General features: G+C 43.6%; 1 protein-coding gene across 1 annotated transcript in view; it reads left to right on the top strand.

Annotated features, from left to right (window-relative positions):
• IKZF2 (IKAROS family zinc finger 2 (Helios)) overlaps nucleotides 1-17117 on the top strand; it is a gene marked incomplete at its 5' end in the record, with an annotated part of 49349 nt that overhangs the window by 9104 nt on the left and 23128 nt on the right. Inside the window, one exon of the mRNA XM_010186374.1 lies at nucleotides 1584-1751. Coding sequence (XP_010184676.1) covers nucleotides 1584-1751 — 168 coding nt within the window. The remainder of the gene's footprint in view (nucleotides 1-1583; nucleotides 1752-17117) is intronic.

The raw sequence follows: 17117 nt of genomic DNA, 5'->3' as shown, positions 1-17117 counted from the left end.
TTTTTTTTTTCATCATTACTCCATAACATTCTTGGCCAGACTGTAGGAACCTGAGTACGGTGCATTTGCAGTGGTTGCAGATGTAATTTCCACGCATGTGAAGTTGCAGAGATGTGGCAGATAAGGCACATCTGCCTTCTGCCGCCCTCCTGGCGGGACCGTGCTGCTGGCAGTGATTTCAGCCACTGAAGTAAGAATTGCTTGTGGACATCTGTAAGAGGTCTCTTCTGCCCTTTCTTTCCATTTGAATCAATAGACACATGGTGGACTTTACACTGGACACATGAACTACTTGGATGAAAGCAAAGCATTAATTTTGTCCAGCAAGGCAGTAACCGTTTTAAAGCAATTGAAAAAGGCTTTGGAGGGATGAGACAGATCATAGAACATGTTTGTTTTTCACGAGAACTGTGAATTCAACCTCAGGAAGTCCCACCAGGCATTGACCAAGGCTCTGTAATAGGTGATACGCTGAAAAAAATGAATGAGACTGCATACATCTGAAATCAGATGTTGAAGACCTTGTAGAATGGGGGCCCTAGCTGGTGAAAACATTTCAGCATCTAGAGCGCAGCTGCAGCGAAGCGCTTAGGCAAGTGGCCAGCACGAGTATATGCTTGTGCCCTATTGATCTGCCTTGTACCCAGTGGGATGTAAGTAGATGATTCGAGTTGACTGCGTGCCCAAGAACGCTGGAACAAACTGAGTGTCCTCAACAAATGTTGTCAGAGAGTATGGTTTTGATAATACTTCACAAAACCTGCGTTTGTCAGAGGTTTTTCTCTGAATAATAATAAAAAAGAAAATGAGGTTTTGCTGTTATGGACCCCGTCCCCACCGTGCAGGGCAAATATGAAGGATTAACCTCAAAATATGTTTTGCGTATGTGTGTGTGAGTGCATGGGGTGAAGGGAGAGGGTAAGGTGGAGAGTTTCGAGTTTCTGCTTATTTATTTTTTCTGTCAAATAAGTCTTTTGAATGAGTTGTACTTAGAGCACAAATTTCCTTATTTCACTCTTTAATGGTTTGAGATTTTTCTCAATGTTTGCTGCTGCCCAAAGCTTGTGGTCCTGATCCTCACTTACATCGATTCTCTTCATAGCACTCTAGCAATGCAAAGCAGCCTTTAAAAAGGGACTGCAATTAAAGTGTCGTGTAAGCAGAACATTTGGGTTGAAGCAAAGACCTTAACATCTGTCCAAATCCAATTGTTACAGTCAGGTCTAAATACTCGTGTGGATTGGACCTATACTAAACAAAAAGTGCAAAACCATAGAGATAAATACCACAAAACCACAGTTGTGGATTTAAATTTTGAGCAGAGCTCATCCTTTATAAAGGATAAAAGCCTCCAAGGTGGAGAACTTTATGAAAGCCCAAGCTGATGCTGCAGAAGGAAAGAGCCCCAAATCCTTATCGGAGGCTTTGCCCTTTGTGCAAAAGAGATGGCCCCTGACTTCAGCAAGTGCCATGTGGTGGTGGTGGGTGGGGACCATGCCTATGTAGGATGGCACTCTTAGGAAAAGTGGGATAACATCTTCCAGTGTTTCGTGACAACTCTGTCCCTTCCATTTCCCTTCCAGGTGAACGGCCCTTCCACTGTAACCAATGTGGAGCTTCTTTTACCCAGAAGGGGAACCTGCTGAGGCACATCAAGTTGCACTCTGGGGAGAAACCATTCAAATGTCCCTTCTGCAGCTATGCCTGCCGACGGAGGGACGCCCTCACAGGACACCTCAGGACGCACTCTGGTGAGCCCGCCTTGTCTTGTCGTCGCTCTTTTTGCCTTTGTCCTTACCGTTCAAGTGCAGCAGGTTGTCAAAATAACCGTGTGTTCCTGGTGGCTCTGGGTCTGTACCATCCTCAGATAGCGCAGCTCTGAACTTTGGGAAAGCCTTGATGTGAATCACAAAAGTTGTGGTTCAGCCACACCTCTCCTTTTGTATAACTGAGCTCCTCTGCTGATGCTATCGCATTTCCCTTTGAATGTCTCCTTGGGTGTATCCAGGCTTTGCTGGCAGATTGTTTTGACACTCTCAGCCCCGAAGTGGCTGTGAAATTCCGAAGATCACAAAGAATAACTTTATGCTTTTGGAAGCCTGCTCTGCTCTTCAGACCCATTTCTTCATCTAATAAATGCCATATGCTGGTGCAGTTCATGTTTGTTCATCTTTCAAAAACCTCTTAATTGCATTTTTGATTCAGTTTCATATCGCTGTAAAGTCCTAACTCGTGGCAGCCACACCACTCACCTTAGAGCAGAGGGTGGCAGAGAGACATTTGGTCTGTATTGCCTTGCTACTTGATAGTATGTCTGTATCAAGTCTGCTTGATACAGTCTCCTGATGTGTTCTAAGGAAATACTTGTTGTGTAAGTGCGTGTTTGTAGCCACGTTGGTAGCCCTTGATGGTCAGAATCAGATGTGTTTCTAGTCCCTGTGCGCTACACCAAGGGGCTGCATTCTGCCCACTTACTCATTTGTGTAGGAATCTTGAATAAGGTCTTGCTGTGTTTTTTATCTCCAAGGATGCTCAACTTTTGTGTCCAGGCCGTTTATAGGAGACTGTGTTTTTCATTGTTGAATGAGCAGAGATAATTGGACCGGTTACAAGTGACAGCATTACAGATGAACTTTTTCGAGGTGTTAGCAAATGTGTGACTACTGAAACACAGTGGTTGAAGTACAGCTGCAGACAGAAACTCCGCATGTGAAAATGTAATCGTGGAGTTTCCTGACTTTTTATATGCATTTCTTCTACAGGGTCGGCCTCACTTCAGTAGAGGTTTCTGTTTTATGAGCATTAGATTGGTCTTAGGCTACAGACTTGCCTTGACATTTCCAAGGATCAGAAAGGATAAGATAGTAAGCTTCTCCAGGTAGACTTTGGATTGATGCAAGTGCACTGCTGACAGAAAGCATAAGCTTCCAGGGGAGTGCAAGTGTTGGGACTAGGCTGAGAGAGAATTGCTTGAGAGTTGTCAGCTGAAAGGATTTGATCTGAAAGTCAGAAGGGAAAGTCTGTGGAACTGGGAGGTGCAATTTTCACACATCTGACCGTAACCGTCGTTTCAACTTGAAATGTAATGAAAAAGAAAACACGATAAAAATGTTCACAATTAAAATAAAAAAGGGAGTTGTGACATAAAATAGCCCACGTTACAAAACACGAACGTTGCGGTTGAAGATTGTTTTTGTAATGCGAATATAGATTTTGTTACCTGGATACAGCCATTGATAGAGATTGTTTGTTATTCTTGTCTGAAAAGTACGCGCCTGATGTTTCTGCTTTTTGCATGAGGATGAAATGTAAAGGTGTGGGATTTTCAGAAGGCACCTAAGCTGCTTAGGGACACGAGTTCCCCTAGAGCTGCTTCCCTAACTGGCTTAGCTGTGTTCAGCTGTGCTCCGTTTGTAATTTTATGTTTTGTTTTCAGTGGAGAAAGTGTCACCCCCTAAACAGTTGGCTACAACAGGTTACACAGAGGGCCAGCAGGAGCAGACGAGTGCTCCCACAATACTTTCCAAAGCGGTTCTTAGAGCAGCACTCACAGGTCAAGAGTGAAAGACCTGAGACATTGCCCTAAAACCGGGCACCCAACTGCACCAAGGTGAAATGCCAATCTGAACGTTAAGGTGTCTTTCTGCCTCTGCCATATAGGCAAGTTTGGCTGGTTTATGCATGCATATGTGAACTTGGTTCATGGAGAAGATGGAGAGATGTTCCCTAGAGATTTGAAACAGCTTCGTGTCAGTGTACTACGCAAGCACTTCCTGCTTTAATGAAGTATGCATCAAAGTCTGTCAGTAGACCTTGGTGGCATAGCAAATCTAGTGAACTTGATCAAATGTTTACATCATCTGCTATTTCTGACCACAAAAGAGGATATCAGATAAAATATAGAAAGGAGAGGTTGAAAACTATTTTGAAATATGAGAATTCAGTCTCATTCCAGTCTGGTACTCTCAATGTATAAATTGAGGTGAGTCTGAATGTGGTTTTATATTTTATATTTTCAGCTGATAGAGATGGGAATTACATCCGTATGTAAGATACATGTATTACATCTACATGTATCTGGCACACGAATTCAGAAATGCAAGACCAATTTCCTTTTTTACATTGTATGTCCTTTTCCTCCCAGGAAGGTTTTCAACGACTCATTTTTTCTGGAAGGCAGAGTATACAAGAAAGGAATTGAAGAATTTTTTTAATATCTTTTTTTTTTTTTTCCTCCCAGCCAGTTTGATCGGTGAATTTGAAAGCACTTTGTTTGTGTCACCTCTGAGGCAGTTCCACCCTCTCACTGCTGCCAGTTAGTCAAGTTTTCCTGTGCTTAGCGCAGGGTTTTCATACAGTGAGACAGGAAAGGTGAAAAAATAAGGAAATGTAATTGCAAACAGAAATTAGCAGGAGTATCTCTGAGATATTTGAAATAGCTGAAACCACTATTAACTTAAAAAAAATAATTTGTGACAGCTTCTTTTTTTTTCCTTGCTTTGGACAGATTGTTGTTGTTGTTGTTCATGCTTTTTTCCTTCCTATTTATTTGAAAATGTTTGTAAGCATCACAATCCACGTTTTACCTTCCCTTCTTGCACAGAATAATATCTTCCTATATGAGTATTCCCAGGACGAGTGGTTAACAGAATATTACTTTGCTTCCATAATGCTGCTGCTGTTTAACCCTAAATAATTAAGGACTTATCTTGCAGTGATTTACTCCTGCGATTATTTACCTTTTACTGACACAGGGAGTTCTGATGAACTTTGTCTATCTTTTCCTCCCACATGCAGCTTCTTTGATTTCAGGAATATAATGATGCCTTCAGGACATCAGTAGGATAACGCCTGGGGAGAGATGCATGCACAGAATTACACTAAGAGTAGGCATGAGCCTCAAGGTACTTACAGGTTTTCAGGATTAACTCTCTAGTTCCACAACACAGATAACACAGAAGAGGTGCAGGAGCGGGCTTCCAGGACTTGAGTGTAAGAACAGGCTGTGGACAGCTAGGGCAGAAGTTGGTAGCGCTTTCCTGCAGGATGGGTTTGACAAACCAGCAGGGATTGAGTTCATCTTGCCTAGCTTTTGCTGTTTTTAAAAAGGAAAACCTCCAGGCAAAGCCAGCCTCCCGATGACAGTCACAGAGTACCTGCTGTCACACCCCGACACATGCCCATTTTCTCCAGCATCTCCAGAACTGCACAACAAGACACAGGCAGATACCAAACAGATGAGGTGGATTCTACTGTAGACAATTAATGACCCAAAGCCAGAAGTTTTGTGGAAGACAGGTAATCTGACAGATCAGTCTGATGCTTGAAACACCTAGAGGTTGATCTCCGTACTTTGAAAGATACGTCGTACAACGCGATGCTGTTGTACCCTGAAAAGCCAGGTGTCCTCAAATGGACACCTAAAGTCAGCAGTTATGCTTGGACATGAATTTCTCTTGTGTCTAAATTGGAGCCAAGTCAGCCCTCCCCTCGTAGTGCTATTGTAAACATAAATGCTTTGATAGTTCTTAAGAAAGTCAAGGCTGCAATGATGAGCAATGTGGAAGAGCCCATAAAAAACATCAGTGTGTTCGTTTTCCGAGCAGGGCTTGTGCAGTAAGCTGTAAATGAGGGATAGGATCACTTGTGAAGAGGAAAACAAAGCACAGAATAGGTTTTCATTCGGTGAGAACCATCCATCCATCCTTTGCATTAAGCAAGGATGGTCCCATGGGCAAATTATTTTGTGATTTTTGTGATTAAAAGAATGCTTCATCATGCATACAGACAAACTGGCCACACGAAGCCTTCTCAGGCAACCTTCATCCTGGACTTTCCCGATTTTTCTCTTTATCTTGGCAACTTCAGTCATGTTCCCTTACTGTGGGAGGATGTAAGTGTTATTCGTATATGAAAGCAGTTTTACAGTTTATTTCTTCCTTAAAAATGGGTAGTCAGATCGTTATTTTTTCCTGTCACACAAACTTTTCCTCACAATACGTTTTAAAATTTGCTTCCAAGCTACTTCTTTCCTGTTGAGAAAATGCTTTTTTTCCCCCTTTTCTGCTCTTAACAAATATTTGCTTTTTCCTCCCCCTCTTCTTCCTGCATTGCTGCTTCACATTGTTACTGCCCAGCTCCCAGCTCTTCAATACCACTGAACTAATGGTATCATTTTATTTGCAAAAGAAAAGCAGTGAAGCATTTGTTTTGAAAAGAAAGGCTTAGGCAAAAACTCCCAAAAGCACAATCTTAGCAAACTATGTACAGTGTGCAAGATAAAAGGCATGCATAATTAAAAAGGTAAATGCCCCGTTCATGGAAAGGTAGTTTAGTAACTCTTTCTGTGTTTCTTCGTTTGCAAGTCTATCTTTCTCATCTCTTCTTCTCCATAAGGACTTTCTTCTCAGCTCCTCCTGTGTGGTAGTGAGCCATTTGAGATGTCCTACGTGTCTGCAATTGCATGGCTGTTGTCAGCAGAACCGACAACTCCTATCTGCGTGTGTGACTCTGCTCAGAGACAGGAGGAAGCTGGTTCCTAATTCTGACAGTGTGCCTGCCTCCGTACGTGTTTGGGAGAGTCACCCCACCTGTGAGGGTCTCAGTCCAGCTGAAAAATTGGATGAAGAAGCACAGTGCTGGAAAACACAGTGCTGTGTATGAAGTCCTGCCTGTCAAAAGCCACTGAGACAGTGGCAAGGTTGGTTATTAAGAATGATGAAGAATCAGTGTTTTAAACTGCCTGTTTCATCTTGAAGAGACTTTTGCCACTACTAACATCTCCACTTTCAAAAGGCCCACTATCTACTCTGTAACCATGTTTTTGAGGATGGGAACATCATAATTAGAAGAAGCTTGGGACCTGAAATTCTCATTACACTCTGAGCTTTGGCTTAGTGAAATGCATTGTGATTGAGGAATAATAATACATGCGAACAAGTAGGACACTATCTGTGAAAAATGGAGCAAGTATGTGAAGGGGCAGAGGGGATATTTTGCATACAAAACCCAGTTCTACAAATAGGTTAGCAAGCAGCATCTTCTCTCAGTTGTGATGAGCCGGTGGGCATTTATTCTGTTGATCTGATACTTCGAGCTCTATTTAATCAAGCAGAGCTGCTCTTCCTCTCAGGTTTTCTTACGCCGTTTCAGCTAAACTCAGTGGAATTAACCTCGTCACAAAATCATTTTGTGTTTTGCTTATCGGATTCCAAGTTTCAAATTGTTATTAGCGTGTACACAACACTGCAGCAGCTCCCTTTCTCATTAATGCTTCCAGTACCTAGAGGCCTTCACTCTTGTGTTGTAGAGTTGCTAAAATCTCTGGTATTCTGCATTCCAAATTGTTTGTATGTGTATTTTTGGAAGGTAAGATCAAAAGGTGTACAAGGGTAGGAGTTTGATATGCCAGGTCTTTTATCCCTTAGGCATCCTTATTTGAAGTTTAATCCTCTGTGGAGCCAACTTGTATCGCATGCTTTGGTAAAGCCCCATCTGAACCTGATCCTTGAAGTGGCAGAGTCATCTTCACCTCCAGACCACTACTGTGACAAGTATTAGTATCAGCTATATGAAAATATATGAAAATGTGTCCTCAGGATTATCTCACCCTGCAAGTCTGCTTGCTAAACGTTGTCTGCAGAGCATAATTATCGTTGAGAAACCATCACAAGAGAAACCATCTTTGATTTAAAGTTGCTGTAGGATCATGATCTTTCCAGAAAAAGTGCATTTGGACTTTGTTTTCAGAAGAACTTGTGAAAAGAGATGTTTACACCAAAAGCCAGAACTGTTCATTTTTGCTTGTTGGACTTTTAAAAGTCCTGAAATTCCGTGGAGATTCCCTCTTAGCTGTGGTAGTTACGGATCAGTGTTTGTCTGCTCAACCCTGGAGATCCGTTTCCTATAGATAAGACAGAGAAACAGGAGAAGTGGCCCTGGCGAGCAGAGGTAGATGTGCTGTGTACCAGCCTCATGAAGATATCTCTCTCTCTTAGGACTGGGTATCGACTTATTTCTTTTTTCTCTTTTCTTTCTTTGTTTTTTTTTCTCCCCTCTCTCTGGGGTGTGTGATTGAGATGGTCGGGGAGCAGACACTGTGCAGCTCCTTGTTTCTCGTGGTGTCCCAGTGTAAGCAGGAGATGCCCTGTTCCTTCAGTGCTTGGGGGCTGCCTGTAAATTGGCTGAATAGAAAAAGACTCACCTGCTCTGCTAGTGACGAGAGACACCAACACCACAGAGCATCCTTCTTTCGAATATCAGTTCACAGCAAGAGTAGTAGGTGCTAAGATTTATCATGGTATCTGTGAGACAAGGCTTGTGCTTCCTGCTTTATCTCTTGGTGGAATATGGCCTTGCTATGTCTCTGCCATCTGCAGGTCTGCCAGCAAGTCATCCATTCTTCAACAGAAAGAAGGGGGAGAGCAGGTCCAGAGGGATGTTCATCATCTCCTCCTTTCCCTGATCATCCAAGAGTCCTCTCCTTAACAAGAAAGGGTGGCAGAATTGTGTGTTTGGTGTCAAGTGAAGTCTCTGGAACCTTGGCAAGGAAGAGTTTTGAGTTAGGACAGGAGGTCCTGCACCCCAAAATGGGAAAGAGTACTAATGCCCCAGCACTGCAGCTTCACCATGAGGGAAAACTTCCCAGGGCAGAGTTCAGTTCTGCAGTGCAACAAGGTGCTCGCAAGGAGGGGATTGGGTGTCCTTTACCCTGTTCTTCAGACCTCGTGAACCTGCTGTCACCTCATCCAGAAGGTCAGATAGCTCTGCAGTACTTAGGGGTAACAAGGTCCTTGTTTAGGCAGTATCAGCATGGTGTAAGATTCACGTGGGATCATCCTTCATTTAATTTTCACCAGTTCCTTTCTTCCTCCTGGGATGACTGTGCCAAGATGGGAGTGTGTGTTTGGGATGGGACTGCCGATGTCCAGTTTGCTGCGTGTTTTCTGTCTCCTGTCCATGTTAACAATTCACATCCTGGCATCAGCAGCCAGATTCTGTTCCTCTTTGTGTCGCCTCAGGCCGTATACAACCAGAAGGAAGCACCTGGCCCTGCCCTACTGGGCTGCTATGTGGAGAGAAACAGACCCTTGTCCACTGTTGGGTGGTGCTGGTTCTCAGGCCAGCCATCCTGCTTTGGAGGAGCAAACCAGACACTGACTTTCTTTTTCCTCTGAGATTTTATCCTGTCACAGTACTATAAGAGAGATTGCACTGGCATCAAAAAAGCAGATCAATATGGTAAGACTTTTGCATATAGAGCAGCAGTCCTTCTAAACAGCACGCCAAACCCATTTTTTAAACATCCAGAGAGACACTGTTTCTATTGCCTCCCTAGGGACACAGTTCCACTTCCCATCTGTTTTCTGTGGCAGTGACTCTCGTCCTGATGTTTAACCTAAACTATCCTTTCTTTTGCTGCAGATTATTGTTCTTCCTAAGAGTATCTTCCGTGGCTGTGAGTAATTCCTGTGCTCAGTTTACACTGTGATAAGCTGTAGTCATATGTCTGGCATTGATTCTGTTCTAGTCTGTCTTTATCTTCAAATCCTCTCATATCTTTTTTTTTTATTACTAATTTTGAGTTTCTTGCTACTCTTATTCACTAATTTGAGGGACCTAAATTGTGAAGTCATTGTACACTTTGGAAATGTGGGCCAGTGCACACGCAGACCCCTTAACCTCATCTCTGTCTCAGTTGCCTGCCAGTGAAATCAAAATAAGAACAATTCTCAACCTTGGCAATGATGGTGAGAGGGCAGGATGCAGAAATGATTGCAAGGCACACACACATTGCTGCAGTGAAGGTCACGTAGGTACGTAGCAGAGTGTTCCAGTGCTGCTGGTGCCCCTGCTGCATAGACTTGCACATTATCTCCTTAGTTTTACTTAGCCTTTGTGCAATAGTGAAATGAGATAATTACAAAGCGGAAGGAATAATAACTTCGTATTGTTACCTTAACCACTGAGGTATTGTACCCTGATGCTGGCGTGATCATCTTAGACACAATAGTAAGGTGATTATTAATAATGCTAAAGGACTTACTACTTAGCCTGCAATTTTTACATCTTATTTCTTTTATGAACCCTATCTATTTCATCAGCCCAGAGCCTGCGTGAAGTGGGTATGTATTGTTGCCTCATTGTTATCCGTTTTTCAGTGATGGGAAAATGAAATAGGGAAAAAAACCTGTGAGACCCAATTTGCAAATTCAGGTACCTAAGCACAGAGGTAGCTCTGTGTGAAACCTAAGCTTGTCTTTGTGCAGCAGAACTACTATAGACAGGATGCAGGTGAGGGTCTAGGAGCTTAGGTATTGATGTGCAGTCCTTTACTCCTTTAAGTTCAAGCCGTAGAGGGCTTTTTTTGGCCTTGTTTTCTTGTCATCAGCGATTGTTTCAGAAATCCACTATTTTTAAGCTCAAGTTAAAGGTGTAGCTGTAAACACAGGCATTGCTTGGCCGGGCTCCAGACTCTCTTTGGGAGCTGGGTGTCACATTGCTTTAGAAGAAGCTTGAGGGACGTGGTGCAGTGCATCAGGAGTCCTCCTGCTCCGGAGGCAGCCTTTTGAGCTGGCTGCAGTGGTTTTTTGCAGAGCAGCGATCCAAGAGGTGACTGAGAGCTTCCTCGTGCCCTTGAGAGGAGAACGTGGTTTTGACCGGACAAAGCCATGTCTCGGCAAAACCAAGACCACTTCTTGCACGCGCTCTGAGCAGCAAAATACCTGGGCAACTCTGAGGAGGAAAATCGGTTGGTTGGTTTTTCCCCTGAGAAAATTATTTTCCAGTGCAAAAAGCTTTTGCACATTGGCTCTGAGAAGGCCAGCATTTGGAGCTGGCCTTTGTCAGCTCTTGAAGCAGTTTGTGGAACCTTTCTTCAGCTTGAGGAAGCTGGAGTTTGGAATCAAAGGGTGGTTGGAGGCTGTCTTTCACTGCTGTCTGTTTATGGGGCAGTGTGAAATGGAGAACCACCACTGACATTTCTGATAATATATGAGTGGTTTAAGGGTGTAAGAGAGGTATTTCTGCCATCTGGAAAGGAAGCTTAGAGAAACTAAAAGGGGGGGGAAATAACAGAGTTAACACCACACTGCAGCAGAGCTGCAGAAAGCTGCTACTGATGTGTTCTCCCAAGCTCTCAGCAACCTGTAATTATGAATTGGCTTACAGCTAAGATATTGATGGATATCACTCAAGAAGGAAAATAAAAACGTCTAGATTTTTTTACAGTGAACCTGTACTGAACTCTGTGTGACTCTCCTCCTATTTATAACCCTGTGTGAAGTTCAAGGAAACTTGTCTTGGAGGTTTCCCATGAGAGGGAACTGTGTTTTTACCTGACTAAAGCTCTCTGGATGTTTTCCCATTTTTTATTTGATCTAAGTGTGAACTTTCTCCACCCTCTGCCCCTCCTTCCTTTCTGGAGTGGTTAGAGAGGGTTGATTACAGCCAGGATTACACAAGAGATGCCAGTTGCACACATGTTTTGCATAACTGTGCTGTGTTGATTTCAGACAGGGTGCCCCAAGTTCCCTTGTGCCTTGCAACAGAGAGACGAGATCTCTATCTTCATTCCTGAAGCTGGAGAAATGCTGTTGAGGCCCTGTGTATTGAAACTTTGACAAAGAGCACCTGGCTGGGTCGCTCCCCAGCCACACAGTTATCTGTACGCTGCAAAGCGCTCGCTTTTGGAAAAGCCTCTACGTAAAGGTCGTTTGGGCTTTTTGTATGAAATATGTGAGGGTCGCTGTACCTCTGTGGGAAGCACTGTGAGGGATCAGTGGGACAGTGTAATTAGGTAGGATTTTCAGTGCCAGGCAATGGAGTTCCCAGGATGTTGCTGCTGTCCTGGGACTCTCCCTGCCCAGAGAACCAAGCTGTTCTGTATTAAGGATGGGGCAGTGTGCTCCCCAAGCACGTGTCCTTTCCCTCCCTTCCAGCAAGACAAGCACAAATGCTCCCATGTGCTCTGAGATGGTTCAGGGCCCATGGTGAGGATCCTGACAGGAAAATTAAGACAGACTCATCCTAGTGCTGATTTTAGAGCCGGTTCACCATGGCTCTTATCTTCAAAAGCACTGAAGTCTGCTTGATTTTGGCGAGAATTAGGGGCTTTGACAGTCTGGGTGTTAGCGTGTGTTTCTGTTCCTTTTGCTGGGACATAGGCACTTTCTTCCTCCTGCCTCTTCAGTTTGGAATGGAAGTTTAGGGCAGCACAGCATCTTCCCCCAGCCAAACAGGACCAGGGCTGTTCTGAGCTGCCTATGGCATGGTACTGTGTTGTGGGATAGAGCTGGTCTCACAGATAGGCAGAGCCCAGACTATTTAAGGGCTTCAAGCTCTTCCAGGGCTGTTCTGAGCTGCCTATGTCATGGTACTGTGTTGTGGGATAGAGCTGGTCTCACAGATAGGCAGAGCCCAGACTATTTAAGGGCTTCAAGCTCTTCCTAGAAAATAAATCACATGCAAAGGATACACTGCTGAGAATCTGATGATGAAATTTTTATATAGAAAAGCGACAAGGGCCGTAGATGCTCTCTCACTTGAATACCCTTCGTGTGCATGCATTTTGCTCGTCTCCTTGGAGACAGTGGCTTGTCTGAGAGCAGCTAGCCTTGGCTAGGAAAGGCCTGACATTTCTGGTTTGTGGGATGAAGCTGTGCTGCTGAATTTTCCGACAACCACAGAGACATGATTTGATACGAGCGTAAGCAGTTCTGTGCGAGGTTATCATGAGCATCTCTCTCTAGTATCTCTCTGGGGACACCACTTGAGTCCCTGGTGTGCAAGACACGTTCAGAAATCCTCAAGGAGAGTCCAGAGATCCCCGTCCCTCGGATATCAGAAACATTCGTGAAATTTCTCCCTTCCCTTTCCTTCTTCCGAAGAGCTGAGTCAGCTGGACTGGCATGTCTGGAACTCGGTGGCACCGCGAGCAGGCAGTCTGCCAGCTGCATTACACACCACATCCAAAGGAACACGTCACTCCTCTCTCTCTCTCTCTCTTTTTTTTTCCTCCTTTGCAATCTCCACCCTCTCCTTTTCTTTTTCCTTGTTGATCCGTGTAGGTGAGTCAGAGAAACCTGCTCATCCACAACCTGTTCCTTCTTGCCAAATCCTGGAGCAGCACTCCCAGTTCTTGTTAGGTGTCAGGAACAGGTTATGAAAACAAAAACCGATACAAGCAGCGTACTGGGTATAGAGCTCATAATGTAAATGAAAATTAAATGCACAGTGAATGTGCCACTTAGAATGTACTTCTAATAGAGTGATGTCTTTTGTAAGAGGCACTTTATTCTGTGATTCAGATATAATATTAGTTTTCTTCCTATAAAGCACTGGGATGGAACAGCAGAATTATTTAAGGCGTAAGTAACAGCACATTTAGGGAGAAAAGCCATCTTAACTCCACTGGATTTTAAAACAACAGAAGTAGAAAATTTCCAGTAGGAAAATGGGTGGTTCACAGAAGTGTTTTTGCACAAAACGACTGAGCTTTTGATATCGACTGTGGTTGTACTAATCTGAAGAAACTCCACTGATAATGGCACAGTTCCTCAGAGTTTATGCTATTGATGCATTTCTGGCTCAAGGAATTAAAAAAATCATGAATCTGGATCCCCCCCCAGATCATAGACATTTACAAATGAGAGTGAAAGGTGATGAATTGGCCCTTTTATTTGCCTTATGACAGTTAATTCATGAGTAGGGAGGGATTGAGAAAACATGCAAGCTAACTTTTTTCCTTTGGTCAACTGACTCCAGGAGCTGCAAACAGAAGGAAAGCAGAGTGTTGTATCTAACTTAGGGTGAAACTACAGGTGCTGGGCAGGCTGTAGGATCAGGTCTGTCTCAATAGCCATAGCTGCGTTTCCATTGAGCAGCATCAACGGATGGATTTTTGGCACTTGTTGTCAGAATGAAGCTGCTCAGCTTCAAGGAATAGATCATCCACCAGGAAAAGTGCTTTGTTTGACTTCTGTGTGCCACAGTAAAACGTCCACGTTAGCTATATTGTGAAAAATGTCTCCATTATGTTCATATCATTAGTCTTCTACAAGCAGTGAGTTTGTCTCAAGGGCTAATGAGGAGCCAGCTTCAGGAGACTGCAAGTACAGTTTTGGTTGAGATGCATGAGATTCCTGCCTTGATCAGCATGAAGCCCAGGACAAGTTTGACCTCGCTGGTCCCTGGGATAGGATCGCATCATTGGTGAAGAGAAGGTAAAGGGTAATTTTGTTTCAGGTAATAGATAAGTCATAGTGAGAGACAGTCGTTTCTCAGAGTTCAAGCCCAAGAGAAGAAGACAGGGAGGTTTACTGCCCAGCCACCGTCTGCAGAGGATGAGCCCAGAGTACAGACACAAAGGGACTTGACAAAGGCACTCCAGACATAAGTGGCGCAGACGGGAAGGAGCCCAGCTGTCCTAAATCCCCGTCTGCTGACTCAGTTACGAGACTCTCCACACAAAAAGAAAAAACAAGAGAGATGTAAGAAAATGAGAAAAAGATCTTTTTCTTCTCCCAGATATCAGGAAACGAGAAGATTTGCACCCTTCCTCTCTTGATTCAGACTTCTCAGAGAAGTTGCTCATTTTAAATAGCCTAGTGAAGCCTTCAGTACAGTTTTTTTGTTTGTTGTGTTGGTTTCGTGGTTTTTTTCTCCCCATCAAGGATTGCAGTTAAGTGCATTCAAAGTTTTCAAAATTCCCTGTTTTTGCAGGAAACCTTTTCAGAGTCTCTCTGGATGTTTAGAAAGCTCTGGTTTGTGTTCTCCAGCTTTTCTGTCTTTACTTTCAGCCCAAGCCGTTACTTTTTCTTCTTTCTTTTCTTCCTTTCTTTTCTTTTTCTTCCTTTTGGTTTAATTTCACACCCTTGTTTAATTTCCTTTCATTTTGTCTGCCTCCCTTTCAGCCACCATACAGTTTCTGAATCTGTCCAGGGCTTTTAGTGCAAAACTAATCGCACCAAAAAAGAAACATCTTAAAACCCAAAATATTTCCTCCCTCCCTCCCTTCTCATGCTCTCCACTGAGCAAACCTAAAAAAATTCTGGGAAGTGCTCTGGAACTGTCATTATTTTTTTGTGTTACCAAAAAAATACAACTAGGAAAGATACTGAGGCTAATGGGAATTGCTGAATTTTATTACCCAGTAAAGATTAATGTAGCTTCAACGTCAGACACAGACACTTGATGTAGCTGTTTGCACTAGAACAGAAACTGTCCAATACTCCCAGATTATGCCCAATAATCCAATTAATCCTAGCGAACAGAAACTGTCCAATACTCCCAGATTATGTCCAATAATCCAATTAATCCCAGATTAATTTCTCAGAGAGTTAAAGGATCCTACCATTCTTTAAAAGAGATCTTTACTGTTAATTTTTGTTGTGCTAAGTGTTTTCATACAAAATTGTCCTGACTTCCCTTGCCAAATACTGCACCTAACTTTGAATGTGGAGTAGTGAAGACCACAAGTGTTGGTGATGGATGTGGTGGAGAAAGGGAGGTATCTGGCCAGCCCTGGTGGCAGCAGGTCCATTTGCCCTGGTGAAGCTGGAGTAGATGCTCTGGGTGTTGGGAAGAGCATTCGGGAGCAGTGAGCTGGCCCCCAAAGCCTCATCCTGGAGGAGCCCTTAGCGTATGAGGTTTTCCCAAGTGTGTAGCACAGCTTGGCTCAGCAGTGTCTGCAGGAGAAAAGTCCCATCCTCTGTAATGGTGGTGGTAAATATATATGTTGCCAGGCAGAGAGCAACAGGAGGAGATAGGAAAATTGCACAGGTAAAAGGAGTCAGTTCTTTTTCTGTCTGACCTCATTTGACATCTGTGCAAGACATATCAAAACCACACGCTTGAATGGCAGATCTTTACGAGGGTAACACAAAGGCATGGCCCACACTGATTCTTGGGCAGTAAGAAAAGTATGAATAAAAATCTTCATGTCCCAAAGGAGCCCATTAGTTTCACAGACTGACCTGTTTTTGGAAGCAAGCTTCCCTTCACTGCTGGCCTTGATCAAAATAAGTGAAAACTCCCAACTTCAGTGGTTGGGGAAAGAAAGAGGAGCTGTCAATATTACTCTTCCCATGTCACTATTATCTTCATGACAGCTTGCTGTTAATAGTCTGTTTCCAAGACTTTGTTTCTGACAGTGACAAGAAAAGGGAAAACTTACTTATGTAAAGGGAAACTGGAGCTCGTTCTTCCTATCTCCCAATATGTGACAAAATTGAAAAGTGTCAGGTGCTAAAAGAATCCCTGTTCTTGTGTAGGTGGATCGGTGGAACGCATTGCCATGGGATGAGAAGAAATGAGCTAGAGCTAAGGGCTTATTTGGTGGTTTTATGGAGAAGAAAACTCTCTAGTGCTATAGTGAAAGTCAAATGTCTCGTATTCTGTCTGTTTATGTAGTAGAAAATAACTGGTCACACTATATTTGGCACTGCTTGCTTCAAATAACTCCTGGATTCTGTTGGCTTCATAATGTTAAAGGACTTCTGCAAAGTATGCAAAGGGACAGCACTTGGAATAAATACAAACTGTAAGCAGCTGGTGTAAACTGACTTCAGGGTATTACTTCCGTTGATACTACCTACAAATCTGGACCAACATCTATACTTGTTTTACCCAAAGGGGGAAAAAACCCCTCAAACCAAACAAAAGCACTTCTCAAGGGAGTGTTTGTCCAGCAGCATTCCTGATCTGCACTGAAGTACCCACACCCTGCGCTGCATTGACGTGTGGATCTCCAGTCACCTCCTTAAATTTCTGCTGAGCTGTGGCACTGACGGGGAGCGGATGGGACAGGGCAGAGAAGAACAACAGACCAACCTAAACCTGTTTGCATTTTTCCTGCTCACCGTGTCCCAGGAGCAGGGTTGAAATGAAAAGCAGCCAACGAGAGTATTTTGGAAGGTTTGTCGTGTGAACCAATTAACGCTCCACTTATCAAGTTGACTTTATTATAATGTTAAAGGTCTGAAGTGGAGTGGAAAGTACAGAGCGGGTACATACAGTTAAGGTTTAACCTCTGTCTTAAGCCAGTTCCCACCCACGTCCAGATAGTGCGGGGGCATTGCAGGGAGGAGGCTCCTTTCCGAAGTCGCCTCTCGTGTTCG

The sequence above is a fragment of the Mesitornis unicolor genome, unplaced genomic scaffold (genome assembly GCF_000695765.1).
Source record: "Mesitornis unicolor isolate BGI_N332 unplaced genomic scaffold, ASM69576v1 scaffold11996, whole genome shotgun sequence".
Classification (NCBI taxonomy): domain Eukaryota; kingdom Metazoa; phylum Chordata; class Aves; order Mesitornithiformes; family Mesitornithidae; genus Mesitornis; species Mesitornis unicolor.
This window is presented reverse-complemented; position numbering and strand designations above follow the sequence as displayed.